Here is a 19,327-nt window from a genome sequence, read left to right on the forward strand (position 1 = left end):
AGAGATATACTGTGTGACTGCAGTTCAGTCTAATCCCCAGAGATATACTGTGTGACTGCAGTTCAGTCTAATCCCCAGAGATATACTGTGTGACTGCAGTTCATTCTAATCCCCAGAGATATACTGTGTGACTGCAGTTCAGTCTAATCCCCAGAGATATACTGTGTGACTGCAGTTCAGTCTAATCCCCAGAGATATACTGTGTGACTGCAGTTCAGTCTAATCCCCAGAGATATACTGTGTGACTGCAGTTCAGTCTAATCCCCAGAGATATACTGTGTGACTGCAGTTCAGTCTAATCCCCAGAGATATACTGTGTGACTGCAGTTCAGTTTAATACCCAGAGATATACTGTGTGACTGCAGTTCAGTCTAATCCCCAGAGATATACTGTGTGACTGCAGTTCAGTCTAATCCCCAGAGATATACTGTGTGACTGCAGTTCAGTTTAATACCCAGAGATATACTGTGTGACTGCAGTTCAGTCTAATCCCCAGAGATATACTGTGTGACTGCAGTTCAGTCTAATCCCCAGAGATATACTGTGTGACTGCAGTTCAGTCTAATCCCCAGAGATATACTATGTGACTGCAGTTCAGTCTATTCCCCAGAGATATACTGTGTGACTACAGTTCAGTCTAATCCCCAGAGATATACTGTGTGACTACAGTTCAGTCTATTCCCCAGATATATACTGTGTGACTGCAGTTCAGTCTATTCCCCAGAGATATACTGTGTGACTGCAGTTCAGTCTAATCCCCAGAGATATACTGTGTGACTGCAGTTCAGTCTAATCCCCAGAGATATACTGTGTGACTGCAGTTCAGTTTAATCCCCAGAGATATACTGTGTGACTGCAGTTCAGTTTAATACCCAGTTTGTGTGTGTGTTGATTCTTCTATCCTTGTGAGGACCTAAAACAAGGGGAATTCTCCCTCATGGGAACATTTCCCACATTTCCCATGTCCCCATGAGGACAAAGGCTATTTTAAGCTTGGGGTTAGGTTGAGGGCTAGGTTACAATTAGAGTTAGGGTAAGGGTAAGTGGCTAGTGGTAAGATTTATGGTTAGGAGTTTGGTTTAGGGTTACGGGTTAAGGTTAAGGTTAAGGTAAAGGTAAAGGTTAGGTTTAGGGTTAGGAGTTACGTAAAATAGGATTTTGAAAGGAAATACATTTTAGGTCCCCAAGAAGATAGAAGAACATAACATGTGTGTGTGTGTGTGTGTGTGTGTGTGTGTGTGTGTGTGTGTGTGTGTGTGTGTGTGTGTGTGTGTGTGTGTGTGTGTGTGTGTGTGTGTGTGTGTGTGTGTGTGCGTGTGAGAAAGTGTGTGTGTGGATCAATGAAAGAATCTTGTTTTGAGTGCCTGTTGAAAAATGGTTTTAAAAGTAGCTGGCTCAGCTCAGTCAACCCCCCAGGGTGAAGGAGGGAGGGAGACAGACAGAGTGAGAAAGAGACAGAGATAGAGAGATACTGTAGAAGACAGTGAGTGAGACGGAAAGAGTGGAGCCAGAGAGTGTGAGAAAGAAGAGGCAATAAAAAGAGACAGAGGGAGCAACAGGCCATCCAGTTAGTAAATAGGACCTCCATTGCAGTCGTGGTCTAGTAGTGGCCTGTGACCAGTAGAGGATGCTGAGGGGAGGACGGCTCATAATAATGGCTGGAATGGAGCATATGGAATGGAATCAACCATGTGATTTCCAGACATTATTATGAACAGTTCTCCCCTCAGTAGCCTCCGCTGCCTGTAACTGTGTAAAGGCCATAGTGTTGAGGAGACAGTGAGTGAGAGTGGAGGTATGGTCTCACAGTGGTGGGGTTCAAGGTGAGTTTCCTGATTGCTGAACAACACTCTTAGAAAAAAGTGCTCTGAAAGGCCTCTTTGGCTGTCCCCATAGGAGAACCCAGGTAGAACCCTTTTTGGTTCCAGGTAGAACTCTTTTGGGTTCCATGTAAAATCCTTTCCACAGAGGGTTCTACATGGAACCCAAAAGGGATTCTACATGAAACCAAAATAGTTCTACCTGGAACCGAAAAGGGTTCTTCAAAGGGTTCCTCTATGGGAACAGCTGAAGAACTGTTTTAGGTTGTAGATAGCACATTTTTTCTAAGTGTACAGACCACAGACACACACTAACTAACCATTATCTGGGAATCATGTGACCGTGGGTGTGTGTTCACAGCCCGTAGCTAAAGAAAGCAACGTTAAACCAGTGACATTGCAGTCCTGGAGGTTCCTACCTGGTGTAAATCTAGTGTGAGGGTCACCCAGTGGAACTGTCTGCCATTTTTAATGCTGGGGCTTTGCCACCACCCGTTGGTGCCGTCAATGGCGTTGGTGATTGGATGTTGCTCTGCATAAAATCAAGAGAAAGCAATAAAATGAATGCCTGGAATCCACGCAAGGAGTACAGTATTTCAGACAGATGCTGTAACTCAAAGATAGTGGGACAGTAGAAAGTCAAACTGTCTGAAGCACTAGCTAGTAGGCATAACAGAGTTAACCCCCCAGACATTGCTCCCCTCCCCTTCTCCCTACGCCCAGAGGGTCCTAACTCCAGTACCTTTGGGGTTTTGACTCTGGGCGTTACAGGTCCGACACTGGGAGTTGCGGATGCGTCGTCCTGGTACGTGTTCCACCAGTTTACAGTACATCTCTGGCTCAGGCTCTCCACAGGTGGCGTTGGTGGTGATCTCTGCATTACTGGCCAGGTTGAAGATGGCGGGGAAGAGACCTGGGGGAGACCCAGTACGGTTTAAGACCATGACATCTACACACACAGTACATGGTCTGTTTACACACACACACACACACACACACACACACACACACACACACACACACACACACACACACACACACACACACACACACACACACACACACACACACACACACACAAAAGAGGAGTTGAATCGCTCCCTTTCAACCCCTCCTTACCTCCCACCACCAATTCAGACCCATCCTCATAATTTCTCCTCTGTGTTCTGTCTGCAGGGCATGTCTTTGAGCAGCCCCCCCCCCCCCCCATCCCCCGACACTCCGCCCACGTGTTTACATGGACCATTGATGGGTGCTGTTGTGGGCTGCTCTGTGATTACCACCCTCAGACCCTCTGGGCTACAAGGCCTTTTGTCCCAAAGCATCTCTCCACCACTGTCTCCTTACAGAGGTATCAGGAGGCTTATGGTAACAGATTTTAAACTGAAGAAGTCAGAAAATCTGCCCGTTTCCAAGGTCTGATTATAAGATGATTATCATTTTATTATTTTTTAACCTTAAGTATAAACTTTAAAGGCCTGTTGGTCATGATTAATAAATCAAATCAAAGTGTATTTGCCACGTGCTTACTTACAGGCTCTAACCAATGGTGCGGGAAAAAAAGGTGTGTGTGTGTGTGTGTGTGTAGGTAAGTAAAGAAATACTGAAATAATTGAAAAAAGAGTAGCAAGCCTATATACAGACACCTGTTAGTCAGGCTTATTGAGGTAGTATGTACATGTAGGTATCGTTAAAGTGACTATGCATATATGATGAACAGACAGTAGCAGAAGCGTAAAAAGAGGGGTTGGAGGGTGGTGGGACACAATGCAGAGAGCCCGGTTAGCCAATGTGCGGGAGCACTGGTTGGTTGGGCAAAATGAGGTAATATGTACATGAATGTATAGTTAAAGTGACTATGCATAAAAGATAAACTGAGAGTAGCAGCAGCGTAAAAGAGGGGTTGGGGGGGGCACACAATGCAAATAGTCCGGGTAACCATTTGGTTACCTGTTCAGGAGTCTTATGGCTTGAGGGTAAAAACTGTTGAGAAGCCTTTTTGTCCTAGACTTGGCACTCCGGTACCGCTTGCCATGCGGTAGTAGAGAGAACAGTCTATGACTGGGGTGGCTGGGGTCTTTGACAATTTTTAGGGCCTTCCTCTGACACCGCCTGGTGTAGAGGTCCTGGATGCAGGAAGCTTTGCCCCAGTGATGTACTGGGCCGTACGTACTACCCTCTGTAGTGCCTTGCGGTCGGAGGCCGAGCAATTGCCGTACCAGGCAGTGATGCAACCGATGTTGCAGCTGTATAAACTTTTGAGGATCTCAGGACCCATGCCAAATCTTTCCTGAAGGGGAATAGGCTTTGTTGTGCCCTCTTCACGACTGTCTTGGTGTGTTTGGACCATTCTAGTTTGTTTTTGATGTGGACACCAAGGAACTTGAAGCTCTCAACCTGCTCCACTACAGCCCCGTCGATGAGAATGGGGACGTGCTCGGTGCTCCTTTTCCTGTAGTCCACAATCATCTCCTTAGTCTTGGTTACGTTGACGGATAGGTTTTTATTCTGGCACCACCCGGCCAGGTCTCTGACCTCCTCCCTATAGGCTGTATCGTCGTTGTCGGTGATCAGGCCTACCACTGTTGTGTCGTCAGCAAACTTAATGATGGTGTTGGAGTCGTGCCTGGCCATGCAGTCGTGGGTGAACAGGGAGTACAGGAGGGGACTGAGCACGCACCCCTGGGGAGCTCCAGTGTTGAGGATCAGCGTGGCAGATGTGTTGCTACCTACCCTCACCACCTGTAGGCGGCCTGTCAGGAAGTCCAGGATCCAGTTGCAGAGGGAGGTGTTTAGTCCCAGGATCCTTAGCTTGGTGATGAGCTTTGAGGGTACTATGGTGTTGAACGCTGAGCTGTAGTCAATGAACAGCATTCTCACATAGGTGTTCCTTTTGTCCAGGTGGGAATAACTGCTTTATGCATGTTTACTAATGCATAACAAATTATGCTTACACTGTTTATTAATAGTTAATAAACAAGCTGTTCATGAGCAGAACTTCATTCCAGACACAATTAAACCTTTCTGACAAGGGATGTTTACTGGCATTTCAAAGACATCAATACATCTCCTCTCTAAGATCTAAAACATATGTACGCTTCCCAGGAGAAGGTGGCCATTGTGAGCTTGGCCTACGACTTAATCCTATTGAATTGAATGGTCCCAAAGCATTCCTGAGAACAGTGATGAGAACAGTGATGGTGAGGCCTACAGAGGCCCTCCAGGGGCCCTCCAGGAAACTGGAGTTGTTAGCCTAATGACATAGCAGCACTGAGACATCTGACCAGACGAGTGGTAGACTGTCTCGGAGTCAGACCCCCTGATTGGTAACGAGACAGTACAGTACGGGTGAGACATCTGGGCAGACGAGTGGTAGACTGTCTCGGAGTCAGACCCACTGATCGGTAACGAGACAGTACAGTACGGTTGAGACATCTGGCCAGACGAGTGGTAGACTGTCTCGGAGTCAGACCCACTGATCGGTAACGAGACAGTACAGTACAGTTGAGACATCTGGCCAGACGAGTGGTAGACTGTCTCGGAGTCAGACCCACTGATCGGTAATGACACAGTACAGTACGGTTCGGCAAGACAGTGTGAAATTGGTATGACTGACTGTCTGTCCATCTGTCTGCATGTCTGTCTGCCGTTCGGTGGCTGCTGATTTCTCATTGACAGAGAGGCTTGACCCCTGTGCTCTGTGGGCTGTAAAGGGGAAACGCAGGGAGAGTGGATTGGAAAGCAATTATTCTTTTCATGCCGACTATTTATTAGCTTGTTATAATGTTTTTAACAGTTTGCCTTAAAAAATATTTTATTCAATCTTACAAAACATCCTGCGATAGGTCATGGTTTGTCATGAAAGAAACCTCGCCCATGTTCTCCGACCATCAAAGTCACAATGTTTTTGTTGTTTAAAAATCAGTTGCGTTAATTGATTTTAAACATCAGAGCCAAATCTCAAATCCCAATGGATTTGATCCTGTGAAAGTGAAACACAATCTTTCATATTTTGGCTCATGGTAGTCTTAATCCCGGAGAGGGCTATTTTACAATACCTAGCTTTGACATGATCTAACCAGGTGCAGATAACTGTGGGAAGGCAAGTGACACAGTGAGAGCCCGGGGGGATGTTATTGACACAGCAACTGGTTGCGGACAGGGACCATCAGTCAGGTCCAGGTATTTCATCAATAAATCACCACCTAGTCGCAATGTAACACCACACTGCTAATCAGCGCTACTAAATGGCTGACTGACACATAGTCAGACACTGATGTAACCCATAGATGTGGTGATTTGTGGTAATTGCAGGCTTCTTAAGCCTATTACCTGGGGCTCCTTTGCACTGGGGATGCTTTAATCATCTGTCTGCATCTGCCGACCAAATCTGGGCTCCGTGGTGAACCCTTGCATGTGGCGGAAAATCAAATCAAAGCCAAACTAGCATCCTTGTCCTACTTGTCAGTTTTATTTAATTATGGGCTTTAATATCCTCATGTCTTATTAGCGTTAACTGCAATATTAGCCCCATAATTATCTTCATCAGCTTATCTGACATCATACATTATACAGCTTTTTGGACTAAACTGCTTGAGATGATGTGATGTGAACTAAATGGCTATATCCCCACAGTTGTAGCAACTACGGTGGACGCGTAACCAGGTCAGTGGGTACAGTGGGGAGGCAGGTAGCCTCGAGGTTAGAGCATTGGGCCAGTAACCAAAGGTTGCTGGTTTGAATTCTGGAGGCGACAAGGTGAACCAATCTGTCGCTCTACCCTTGAGTAAGGCACCCTAATTTCTCCAGGGGCGCTGTACAATGGCTTCCCTGGCTGTGACCCCACTCCCTGCGGGTGTATCATGGGGAGTTGAGATATCCCCCCCCAAAAAAATCCATTAAAAGACAAATATAAGCACCCCTCAAATGATTATACAGCTCAGCTCATTAGTGTGAAAGGGACATCAGTCAGTCAGTGAGGCCTGGTCAATGTTTGGATAACAAGGTCCCGTGATTGACTGGCCTAGATCTGAGCAGGCCCCCAATGGTCAGAGGTCATCTCATCAGCCTTACCCAGGAGCGGCTTCTGCTGAGCGGCTGCCATCTTTGGAATGCCACTGTCACTGAACACAAAAGACTAACATTTCAACAGTTCACTGGTAGATAGCATCTGGGTTGATAAGGTAAAAATGCTGTCCGTGGCTGAAGATGTTAGCCAGCTACCAGTTCAGCATTTCAGGTAGCGTTACTCAACGCTCAGGGCACTCTGCTTAGCAAAGAATGTTGTGTAAATAGTGATGGTGAATTGATTAAACAGTACAAATATGTTAACTGATCAATGCATTCTCTGTGTGGAACATATGAGTAAATAATATATTTTAGTAAAAATACTAATCTTAAGACAAGGAGTTTATTTGGAAATGTCTTGTTCGTAATATTTTTTGTAAACCTCCCCCTCACAGTCAATAGTCTCCAAAACCCGACACAGTGACTATGGTTTGGTTTCATTGACTCACTCTTTTGGCGACTTTGAGAAAAGAAAAAAAAGGAATTTGAGGTTATGGTAATTTGCATGGCCAATGTAACAGGATCACCGAGCGGGGGGGGGGGCATATCAGACTCAAAAGAAACACGTGGATTTTCTCTTCAACTTCACTATTTCCATTACACTTCATTATTATCAGTAGCATTTGATATTATTCAAGTTATTATTACCTCTAAATATTAGTCTAGTATACAAATTATGAAATGTCAGATTGGAGAGGCTTGTCACGTTTTGGTATTGTGTCTGACTTTTACAGTGTGTCTTGTCAGGTAACAAAGTTAGCACCACTTTGACATAAAACATTTTGGTAGAAGGCAGTGTGAGGGGGTCCATTTAGCATCTTCACCCTGCACCTGAGAGCAAGATGGATTTTCACTTATAGCACCGCACCACTATGGGATTTTGACTTTAACCAAAGCCTACATGTTTTATTCGCTCCTATGGCCTATTTATTGCCTACCTCATGCCTTTTGCACACAATGTATATAGACTCATTTTGTTTTTTTCCTACTGTGTTATTGACTTGTTTATTGTTTACTACATGTGTAACTCTGTGTTGTTGTCTGTTCACACTGCTATGCTTTATCTTGGCCAGGTCGCAGTTGTAAATGAGAACTTGTTCTCAACTAGCCTACCTGGTTAAATAAAGGTGAAATAAATAAAAATATATATTTTTTAAAACATTGACTTCTACTCCTCCAACCTCATCCTAATATAGAGCCAGGTGTGTCTAAATCCAGCAGTAGAAACAGTAGAAGCTCACATTCTTGGTATTGACACAACTTAACGCATAGGCTATCAGACTCAAAAGAAACATGTGCAATTCCACTATTGCATCTGCCTATAGAGTAAGCCATTTATTTCAAATACTGAAGCCTTGAAAATTGAGATGAGAGGGTGGTTTGTGACATTACATTTATAATCCTACTTTATAATCCTACTTTACTTCAAATAATTAGGCAGATCAGACCAAGCAGTCCCAGTAGTCCGATCAGCAGCAGTAAGGACAGTAGTTTCAGCCTACGAGGTTGATCATTTCCCTGAGGGAAAAGTGTTAGGGAACACACACCACACCGAATGTTGATCTGCTTGTTCATCTGCCGTTCATTCAGTGTGGTGTGTTTTAGGGACCACCCGCTGGTGGACATCTGACTGTTGACATTTTCTCTGGATTCTATAGTCGGTTTCCAAATCATGGACAGCACTCTGTTCAAAGGTGCTGAGTACTCCTCACGGCTAGCAAACACTACCGGTGTGTCCATGCCTTTATGTAACACAGCTCACTTTTGAGTGCAACACACAATGCATTTGGTGCTCTCGGTCTCTGCGGCTAGCAGCTGCTGTAAAGCTAGCCTTATGATTCCGATCTTACGTCACTGTAAATACATCTTCCCTGTAAGTTCAGAATGCCTGGCTGCCATGATCAGGACAGCGCGGTGCTGGCATTAGATATGGCTGGGAAAACGTACTTCAATCCAGGGATGGCGATGGTGCTGTATTCCTAATTATCGCATCCTCCAAAATGATACATCAAGAAGATTGAAATACATTTTGGAATGCACGTGACGTCGCGTTGAACAACAAAGGATAGTCAGCCAATAAAGTTACAATTTCAAAATGGCTGCTGTGGCTTCTGATTTCTCGCATGAGGACGAAAAAGGCAGTTTAATGAAAAACTAGTAGTCTTTCAATCTTCTCGATGTATCATTTTGGAAAAAGGGATAATTAGGAGAACATTGCCATCGTTGTGGGTGATTTCCACGTGGAGTGGAGAAATAACAAGTAGGGAGCTATCAGTGTAGCTAACTAGCATGCTAACCTTATCTAGCTAACTAATGTTATCTGTTGCTTCACCTTATTCAAAAGATTAGCCAGCTAGGCTATGGCTGGTTCTGGAGCTGTATTTGCCATAAGCATGTAGGGAAAACTGCGCCACAAATGGATAGGTGAAACCACTATCTTTAAATTTGCCATCTATTGTAATCTCCAAAGGTTTGGTATCTTCCAAAATTGGGGCCGCAAATCCGCCATAGAAATAAAAAGAATAAGATGAAGCTCTGGTAATATGAATAGCCTAACTATTGAACGGTTTGGACAAGAGACGTGTTTTTCAACATTGTAATGGACACGGTGCAACCTTTGGTAGGCTCATGATGCTATGGTTCTCACAGCTAGGGGAAGTGCAATGATAGGCTACAATGACTTTGCTCACGATGCATGCCGCAAATGACGTAAGCACATCCGACATGAAACGAAACACTTGATGTAACAACAGCACAAAATAGATAAACAACTTTGTGGAATCTTCTTTCGCGGGCGCTTTTACATTATAGGATAGACACTTGTGATTTCTAGCTGCACCAATCAAAGCAGTTGAACGCGGTTAAAACCCTTCATCTTGAGGTGACAGGGTTGGCGGGGTTCCAAAATGCAATCATAACACACGCAATTTTACCATTTAAAAAATTGACATATTTTTTGGGGGGGGCTAGCGCAAAAACTTGACAAATTATCCAATGGATTATGATAATTTGACGGTGAAAAAACATAATTCAACAATAGGTTGGTCAAAACATGCATTGTGAATTGTTGAGACACGTTCTAAGCCATACTAAAAAAACTGTTTAGCATGGGTTAGCCTATGAAGCAAAAATGGGAATATTGTTTTCTGTTTTATGGATATAAATACATACACATAGAAATGTCAATAGAAAAACAGGTCAAACTAAATTAAATGCGGGGGGCGCTAGTGAGCAAGCCACGTAGTAGGTCATGTTTTTCCAAGCTCCTGCTGAAATTGCATTTATTTAATACTCATTTTGCGCTTTGACCCAAATAGAACTAGGAAACACTGCCTTTGAATGACGTGCTTTACTTTGTTCAACTTTTATTTTTGTTTTAATGCATAAATGGCATATAACCTGCAAAACTTTAAGTTCAGCGGAGTCACTGACAAAAGAGAAAACACTTAGGCCCAAGACAAGGAGCTCGAGTTCTTCAACAAGTGGCAGCAGCGGCTCTTCCCCTCGGAGGATTTGAAGGCCGAGATTGTTGCTGCCCTCAGAGTGGACATTTAATCTATAATCAAGTCAGAACTCAAGGAGGCACTCAGTGAGGAATTACATTTTATTAAGTTGGAGTTACAAGCAGTCAAGAAGGAACTCGCAAAGCATACAGCAATGGTTCGTAGGGAACTGGAAACAGTAAAGAAAACTGTCTCCGACATGGAACAGGGCTTGACAACATGCTCACACTAAAAACCATGGTTAAGAAGCTTGAAACTTATGTGGCTAGCCTTAAGGAACAATGCATACATTTACAAGATTACATGCAAAGATCCAATATCAGGATCATGGTGGTAGCTGAGGACCCGGGATCAAGTTCTACTTTATCGGTCTCAAAGTTATTGAAGGAAGCCCTCAAATTGGATAAAGACGTCCTTGTAGACGGCTCACATCGAGGCTCTCAAGCAGGAAAGCCTGGAAGAAAAGCTTGCGTCATTGTGGCTAACCTACACTACTATCAGGATTGTATTGATGTTCTTTGGCGTGCCAGAGAATTTGGCCTACTTCAATGTAACAGAGCACCCATCTCTATCTTCCCTGATTATGTCCACAGCGTTGCTTGTGACCGTGTCACTTTCAACGATATCAAGAGTCTGCTCGGTGGACGGACCGACGTTCAGTATGGTGTGGCTTTTCCTGCATGACTCCGTATAACATACGTTCCAAGACCCCCATAAGGCAATGGCCTTTGTAAATCTGAACATTCTACAGAAGTCGGACGAAGCAAATGGCTGAATGCTCATCTATTTGGCGATTAGGGTAATGGACGAATGTGTCTACCACTGCAGACTCAGTCTCTCTTTTGTAGATACTGTATAGCGTTGCCAGTGGCATCAGCTGATATTGTTATTATTAGGTAACGTTAGTGCCTTAGTTCTGGTGAGTCAATTCTCCTTTTGGTTTAACGTTTTATTTTATTACCATGAAGCTGCTCATTTCTATTTCTCGATGGTACCCGTATCCAGGGTAGATAAAGCACAGTTCTATTATTAGGTTATGTCAATTCTTTAAAGACGTTGCTGCTAACTTAGTGGTATTGCTGTAATATGTGATTTATCAAATGTTTTATACTTTCTTTTAAAACAGCCTAGTTTTGGGATGTAAATAAGTATTTCTTATTTATTTACAATGCACAATTTGTTTGAAATCCTTTCACTATTTCAGCAGGGCTCTCTACTCGATAGGTTTAATGTGTCCCACTACAAGCACATTATGTGTGGATTTCTTTGCGTGGGGATTAGTGGTTACCTTATTCTATTAGGTGACCGGGGGGTGTTTCTTTTTCAAACCAGACTTCAGGTTTTTGTTCGTTTGTTTTTTATTCTTCTTCAACTTTTGGGGTTTTATTTTCTGTTTTATAGAAGAAAAAAAAAATTGATATATATTATTATTATTATATTATGCTATTGTAATCTGTCATCTATCATTTTCCCACCTGACTTTACATGGATAGGCCTAATATCATGAGGGACAGCTGGTTGCTCGGTCACTTTTGCTAGCTATGTTTTTTTTTTTACTTAAAAAAAAAATAACGTTTTATTTTATAATATATATTTTTTACTATTTGATTATATTACTCATTGTATATCATGTCTGCTTTAAGTATTTTTATTTTATTTTATTTCACTTTTATCTAACCAGGTAGGCAAGTTGAGAACAAGTTCTCATTTACAACTGCGACCTGGCCAAGATAAAGCAAAGCAGTTCGACACATACAACACAGAGTTACACATGGAGTAAACAAACATACAGTCAATAATATAGTAGAAAAACAAGTCTCTTTACAATGTGTGCAAATGAGGTGAGATAAGGTAGGTAAGGCAATAAATAGGCCATGGTGGCAAAGTAAATACAATATAGCAATTAAACACTGGAATGGTAGATGTGCAGTAGATGAATGTGCAAAGTAGAAATACTGGGGTGCAAAGGAGCAAGATAAATAAATAAATACAGTAGGGGATGAGGTAGTTGTTTGGGCTATTTACAGATGGGCTATGTACAGCTGATGCTTAAACCTAGTGAGGGAGATAAGTGTCTCCAGTTTCAGTGATTTTTGTAGTTCGTTCCAGTTATTTGTAGCAGAGAACTGGAAGGAGAGGCGGCCAAAGGAGGAATTGGCTTTGGGGGTGACCAGTGAGATATACCAGCTGGAGCGCGTGCTACGGGTGGGTGCTGCTATGGTGACCAGCGAACTGAGATAAGGCGGGGCTTTACCTAGCAGGGTCTTATAGATGACCTGGAGCCAGTGGGTTTGGCGACGAGTATGAAGCGAGGGCCAGCCAACGAGAGCGTACAGGTGGCAGTGGTGGGTAGTATATGGGGCTTTGGTGACCAAACGGATGGCACTGGGATAGACTGCATCCAATTTGTTGAGTAGATGTGTTGGAGGCTATTTTGTAAATGACATCGCCGAAGTCGAGGATCAGTAGGATGGTCAGTTTTACGAGGGTATGTTTGGCAGCATGAGTGAAGGATGCTTTGTTGCGAAATAGGAAGCCAATTCTAGATTTAATTTTGGATTGGAGATGTTTGATGTGAGTCTGGAAGGAGAGTTTACAGTCTAACCAGACACCTAGGTATTTGTAGTTTTCCACATATTCTAAGTCAGAACCGTCCAGAGTAGTGATGCTGGACGGGCGGGCAGGTGCGGGCAGTGATCGGTTGAAGAGCAGGCATTTAGTTTTACTTGTATTTAAGAGCAGTTGGTGGCCACGGAAGGAGAGTTGTATGGCATTGAAGCTCATCTGGAGGGTAGTTAACACAGTGTCCAAAGGGCCAGAAGTATACAGAATGGTGTCGTCTGCCTAGAGGTGGATCAGAATCACCAGCAACAAGAGCGACATCATTGATGTATACAGAGAAGAGAGTCGGCCCAAGAATTGAACCATGTGGCACCCCCATAGAGACTGCCAGAGGCCCGGACAGGCCCTCCGATTTGACACACTGAACAATGTCTGAGAAGTAGTTGGTGAACCAGGCGAGGTAATCATTTCAGAAACCAAGGCTGTTGAGTCTGCCGATAAGGATGGGGTGATTGACAGATTCGAAAGCCGTGGCCAGGTCGATGAAAGCGGCTGCATAGTATTGTTTCTTATCGATGGCGGTTATGATATCATTTAGGACCATGAGCGTGGCTGAGGTGCACCCATGACCAGCTCTGAAACCAGATTGCATAGTGGAGAGGGTATGGTGGGATTCGAAATGGTCGATAATCTGTTTGGTGACTTGGCTTTCGAAGACCTTAGAAAGACAGGGTAGGATAGATATAGGTCTGCAGCAGTTTGGGTCTAGAGTGTCTCCCCCTTTGAAGAGGCGGATGACCGCAGCTGCTTTCCGATCTTTGGGAATCTCAGACGACACGAAAGAGAGGTTGAACAGGCTAGTAATAGGGGTTGCAACAATTTCGGCAGATAATTTTAGAAGTCTGGTTTTGGGGTGGGGCTCTGTTAGAGCATGGGGGTGTTGAGGTCGGTTTGATTTGGTAGGCGATCCGTGTGTGTTCTGCCCTCTACCTGTTCTGTCTGTTATCTGTATAATATATATATTTTTTAAATGCAGCTACTTTCCTGTTATTATAGCTGCACGGATTGACATGACTGTGTTAGCCGAAGTTCGCTAGCTAGCAAGCAAGGGATAAAAGCATTGCCAGCCAGCATGGCAATGGAACATTTAGAACGAACGACTAGGTCAAAAAAACAAAAAGACTTAGCAACTGGGTCTCTGGCAACCTAACCAATAGAATGAACGGCCAGCCGGCTTGGCTAGCATACATAAATGTGTTGGGACTCTGCCTCGTACCTATGACCGCAGCACAGGAATGCTAAAAAAGTAACTTAGCACGCCCTCTTGTGTACAATTGCTTTAGTTTGCTCCATGGCTCAAAAGCTGTAGTGCATTTGAAAAATATTCAGACCCCTTGACTTTTTCACATTTTGATATGGTACAGCCTTATTCTAAAATGGATTAAATAATTTTTCCTCATCAATCTACACGCAATACCCCATAACGACAAACCGAAAACAGGTTTTTAGAATTTTTTGCTATAAAAATTAAATACCTTACTTACTTTGACCCTTTGCTATGAGACTCAAAATTGAGCTCAGGTGCATCCTGTTTCCATTGATCATCCTTAAATCATCCTTGATTTAGTCCACCTGTGGTAAATTCAATTGATTGGACATGATTTGGAAAGGCACACACCTGTCTATATAAGGTCCCACAGTTGAGAGTGCATGTCAGAGCAAAATCCAAGCCATGAGATCGAAGGAATTGTCTGTAGAGCTCTGAGACAGGATTGTGTCGAGGCACAGATCTGGGGAAGGGTACCAAAATATTTCTGCAGCATTGAAGGTCCCCAAGTACACAGTGGCCTCCATCATTCTTAAATGGAAGAAGTTTGGAACCACGAAGACTCTTCCTAGAGCTGGCCGCCTGGTTAAACTGAGCAATCGGGGGAGAAGGGACTTGGTCAGGGAGGTGACCAAGAACCTGTTGGTCGCTCTGACAGAGCTCCAGAGTTCCTCTGTGGAGATGGGAGAACCTTCCAGAAGGACAATCATCTCTGCAGCACTCCACCAATCAGGCCTTTTTGGTAGAGTGGCCAGATGGAAGCAACTCCTCCGTAAAAGGCACATAACAGCCCGCTTGGAGTTTGCCAAAAGGCACCTGAAGGACTCTCAGACCATGAGAAACAAGAGTCTCTGGTCTGATGAATCCAAGTTTGAACTCTTTGGCCTGAATGCCAAGCGTCACATCTGGAGGAAACCTGGCACCATCCTTACGGTGAAGCATGGTGATGGCAGCATCATGCTGTGGGGATGTTTTTCAGTGGCAGGGACTGAGAGACTATTCAGGATCAAGGGAAAGATGAAGTACAGAGAGATACTTAATGAAAACCTGCTCCAGGGCGCTCAGGACTTCAGACTGAGTGAAGATTCACCTTCCAACAGGACAATGACCCTAAGCACACAGCCAAGACAACGCAGGAGTGGCATTGGGACAAGTCTCTGAATCCTTGAGTGGCCCAGCCAGAGCCCGGACTTGAACCTTATCGAACATCTCTGGAGAGACCTGAAAATAGCTGTGCAGGGACTCTCCCCATCCAACCTGACAGAGGTAGAGAGGATCTGCAGAGAATGGGAGAAACTCCCCAAATACAGGTGTGCCAAGCTTGTAGAGTCATACCAAGACTCTAGGCTGTAATCGTTGCCAAAGGTGCTTCAACCAAGTATTGAGTAAAGGGTTTGAATACTTATGTAAATGTGATATCATTTTTTTTTTATTGTACATTTGCAAAAAGATCTAAAAACCTGTTTTTGCTTTGTCATTATGTGGTATTGTGTGTAGATTGATAAGGGGGAAAAAACTATTTACTCCATTTTAGAATAAGGCTGTAACGTAACAAAATGTGAAAAAAGTAAAGGGGTCTGAATACTTTCTGAATGCACTGTACCCATTCATCATCTTTGCTATAGACAAAGATTATCTGTTGCTCAGTGACTGGCGGACTTTACAGGTGTTTCTGATTAATAAACAATGCCATGCTGGTGGGTGGTACCATTCTAATAAAACCCAGCCCTAAAAACGAAATGTAGCATAAAAATAATTCACACCTCATTTCATAGGAAAAGACAAGGCATCGGTACAAATTTGCACCAGTTCGGGTTTGTCACTTCAAGCCCAAGTATATCATACTTTGACTAAAACTATGACTGGTTGACTTTCATTGTTGTGCAACACCATGGGTAAGCTCTGGCCATCGTCTTTAAGTTTGAAAAACTGGTGTTGCCATTTAATTAGGGTTAAATTTGAAAACAATATATATATATATTATTAGTACAGTAGTTAACTACAGAAAAACATGCAATTAACTTGATTTAAAAAATGTATTGTTTGACAGCCCTACAATTTAATATATGTAATTGTGGCATATGGAGATCCCCAACATGTTTATGCCAACAAGTATAGGTAGAAGCTTCTCCAATTACGTTTGAGAAGAAGCCTTTTACAAGCAAGCGAGTATTCAGTATTCAATAATATCAATTCAATTAAAAGTGTTTCTTAAATGTATTGAATTGAATGGTTACACAGCACAGCACAAGTTACTCAGCACATCAACATCTGATCATGATTAAAATGTAATGTTAAAAAAAAAAGCCAAACCATAAGGGAACGTAATGAAAGCTAGTCTATTTGAAGCCTAAAATCTGCACCTCAAACATTTTCTACTGATGATTGTTGTTACAATTAGAGGAATTGAATTCGGCCTTGAGGCGACCCTAGCATGTTAGCGTGACTGTGCTTTGGAGAAAGAGGCGTCAGCAAATGTAAAACATTTCAATGACAATGGCCCGGAATTTCTCTCAAGGTGAGAACTAATAACGGTTTAACAAAGTAACGATCATGTAGATTGGCCAGTGATATTAGTTTCCTGGTGATGCAACTGGTTGTATTAAAAATGGATAGCATAGTTTGTAATGACTTAGAATCCTCCTGTTTGTAATTGTAAACTAATGGCTGAATTATTGTCTGCAATTTCAACACCAACACACCTATTACTTTTCACTCAATTTATGCAATAAATATTAGGCTATTTCTGTTTTAAACTGGCAAATGTAAAGAACAGGAAAATAGTAATTACTCAAAATGCGTTCTATCATAAATTAAAGTGCATATCCCATACATTGCTTTAAGAATAAAAAATGCTTTGCCTCGGAAGCATTGAGACCTCGTGCTGAATGAGTGAAAATGCAGTCAATAGGAAAGAGATTATTTCCAGCTCACCTCTTTGCTGGCACTCCGCGGAGGAAGCCCATAGCAGCACAATTGCACAGCAAAAGAGCCTCATCTTTCACAACACATGTGGACTTCGGCTTCTAATAAATGTCTCCAATATTAATTTGGGATATATTTTCTAATGTTTACAGGAATGTATAGCCTGAAGTTGTCATGCACATTCGTTTCGCCTATGGTCTCTCTCTGTCATCTGTTCAGCGTGTACCCCTCTTTCACTCTCCTCTCCCCTCACTCATCCAGCTAACTTTTGTCTAAACGTTTTTCTTTCGTCCCGCTACAAAGTCGCTGGCTGGACCGCACCATTTGGTGAGGAGTAGGGGGGTTGACCAAATTTGTCGAGATTTTATCATTGCTGCCTTTTACTCTCAACTACTCTTTACAAATTAAGATTGTTTTGACTTTTACAAATGTACACTGTTTTGTGTTTAAGGATCATTTTATTTTAGAAAGGTTTAGAATAACAAAAACGTTGCACCAAATTTGAAACTGTTTAAAATATTTTTTTAAATGAAGGCTACTTTAAAAAAAAATGTAGTCTACCTAGCAGCCTATAGTCTATTTGATGATTTAATTATGTCAACATCCTACATAAAATATATCATGCAGTTTGAATATTCACCTATGCTTCACAATTTGGCAAGCAGTCGTTATAATTGGATTATTACACCAAATTGTACAACTTGTAAAAAATGTAGCCGTTTAACCTCTATACAAGCAGAGAGATACGCTGTGCGATTTACATAGCAGTAGCCTACAGTACTCCAGATACTGTTATTCTGCTGATAAGACACTAAAGCCCATGTAAATATTGAACCATGATTGTGATACTGGAATGGAAAGCGAAGGTGCCCTATTCCATCAAAGTTATGCAGGGCATTCAATAATCACAACCAACTGTACTAAACATTTAATACAAGCCTATGTTTGTATGAAACATTGGAAACCTGTCTTCCAGACTAATTTCAACAAAGCAAAACTAAACGAAGCAATTTATACCTGTGGATATCACAACGATAACAAAATGAACATTTGATCCGTTTACCTATACATCTTCTCCCCAAAAGTTACTTTTTAACCAATATTCAACTACTGCTTTAGTCCTTGAGTTGTTGTCATTCTGCATGGCCAGCTACCAACAATGACAAGAAACCGCCATGTGGAGAATTTATAAGTGACTTGTGCCAGCTAAATTGAGTGTCATTATCTGGTCAGGAGTGTGTGTATACTGCCCTCATGTGGATATAATGAAAATGGGTGGGAATGTACAGTACTCCAGTAATAGACAACTGAATCAACTATTCAAGTCGAGCCACATTCAAATTCTATAATTACAGACAGCTCCTCCCATGAGTGCATGCCTGTCAGACTTGTATTAAATGATTTTATGGAAAGGATCTCTGCAATGTTTTAACGAGGCAACGTCCTCACCCTTTTTTGTAGAATCAATGACTTTAGTGACTTTTTTCAAAGTCCCTTTTCAAGAAGAAAGGCCTTGCCATTGTACATGGCGAAACCAGAGGACAGAGACATAACAGGCATGATTATTAATTGTACAGATCAAATGAGGCTGCTGAGGGCGGAACGGCTCATAATAATGGCCGGAACGGAGCAAATGGAATGGCATCAAACACCTGGAGACCTTGTGTTTGATGTATTTTATACCGTTCCACTAATTCCAGCCATTACTACGAGCCCATTCTCCCCAATTAAGGGACGACCAGCCTCCTGTGGTATAGATTATCACGTGTAATAATGTCCTATTTTACTTCTGTGCATAGACAATGAGTGACTAATAAGCCTGCAAAACATGAACATACCCCTATGACAACACCTATTCCTGTAACTATTCCTGTAAATATTCCTGTAACTATTCCTGTAAATATTCCTGTAACTGTTCCTGTAAATATTCCTGTAACTATTCCTGTAAATATTCCTGTAACTATTCCTGTAAATATTCCTGTAACTATTCCTGTATATATTCCTGTAACTATTCCTGTAACTATTCCTGTAAATATTCCTGTAACTATTCCTGTAACTATTCCTGTAACTATTCCTGTAAATATTCCTGTAAACCAGGGCATCATATAATGGGTTAGGCTTTT

The 19,327-nt window shown here is 42.5% G+C and overlaps 1 protein-coding gene across 1 annotated transcript in view; it reads right to left on the reverse strand.

The window, feature by feature from the left end:
- The window catches only part of LOC129823062 (laminin subunit alpha-1-like), an 82,033-nt gene extending 64,572 nt beyond the window's left edge, over nucleotides 1-17,461 (reverse strand). Inside the window, exons 1-3 of the mRNA XM_055881764.1 lie at nucleotides 17,214-17,461; nucleotides 2,563-2,733; nucleotides 2,240-2,352 (exon numbers count right to left, since the gene is read on the reverse strand). Coding sequence (XP_055737739.1) covers nucleotides 2,240-2,352; nucleotides 2,563-2,733; nucleotides 17,214-17,277 — 348 coding nt within the window. The 5' untranslated portion in view covers nucleotides 17,278-17,461. The remainder of the gene's footprint in view (nucleotides 1-2,239; nucleotides 2,353-2,562; nucleotides 2,734-17,213) is intronic.
- Between the last annotated feature and the right edge of the window lie 1,866 nt (nucleotides 17,462-19,327).

This window comes from Salvelinus fontinalis, chromosome 25 (assembly GCF_029448725.1).
Source record: "Salvelinus fontinalis isolate EN_2023a chromosome 25, ASM2944872v1, whole genome shotgun sequence".
Classification (NCBI taxonomy): domain Eukaryota; kingdom Metazoa; phylum Chordata; class Actinopteri; order Salmoniformes; family Salmonidae; genus Salvelinus; species Salvelinus fontinalis.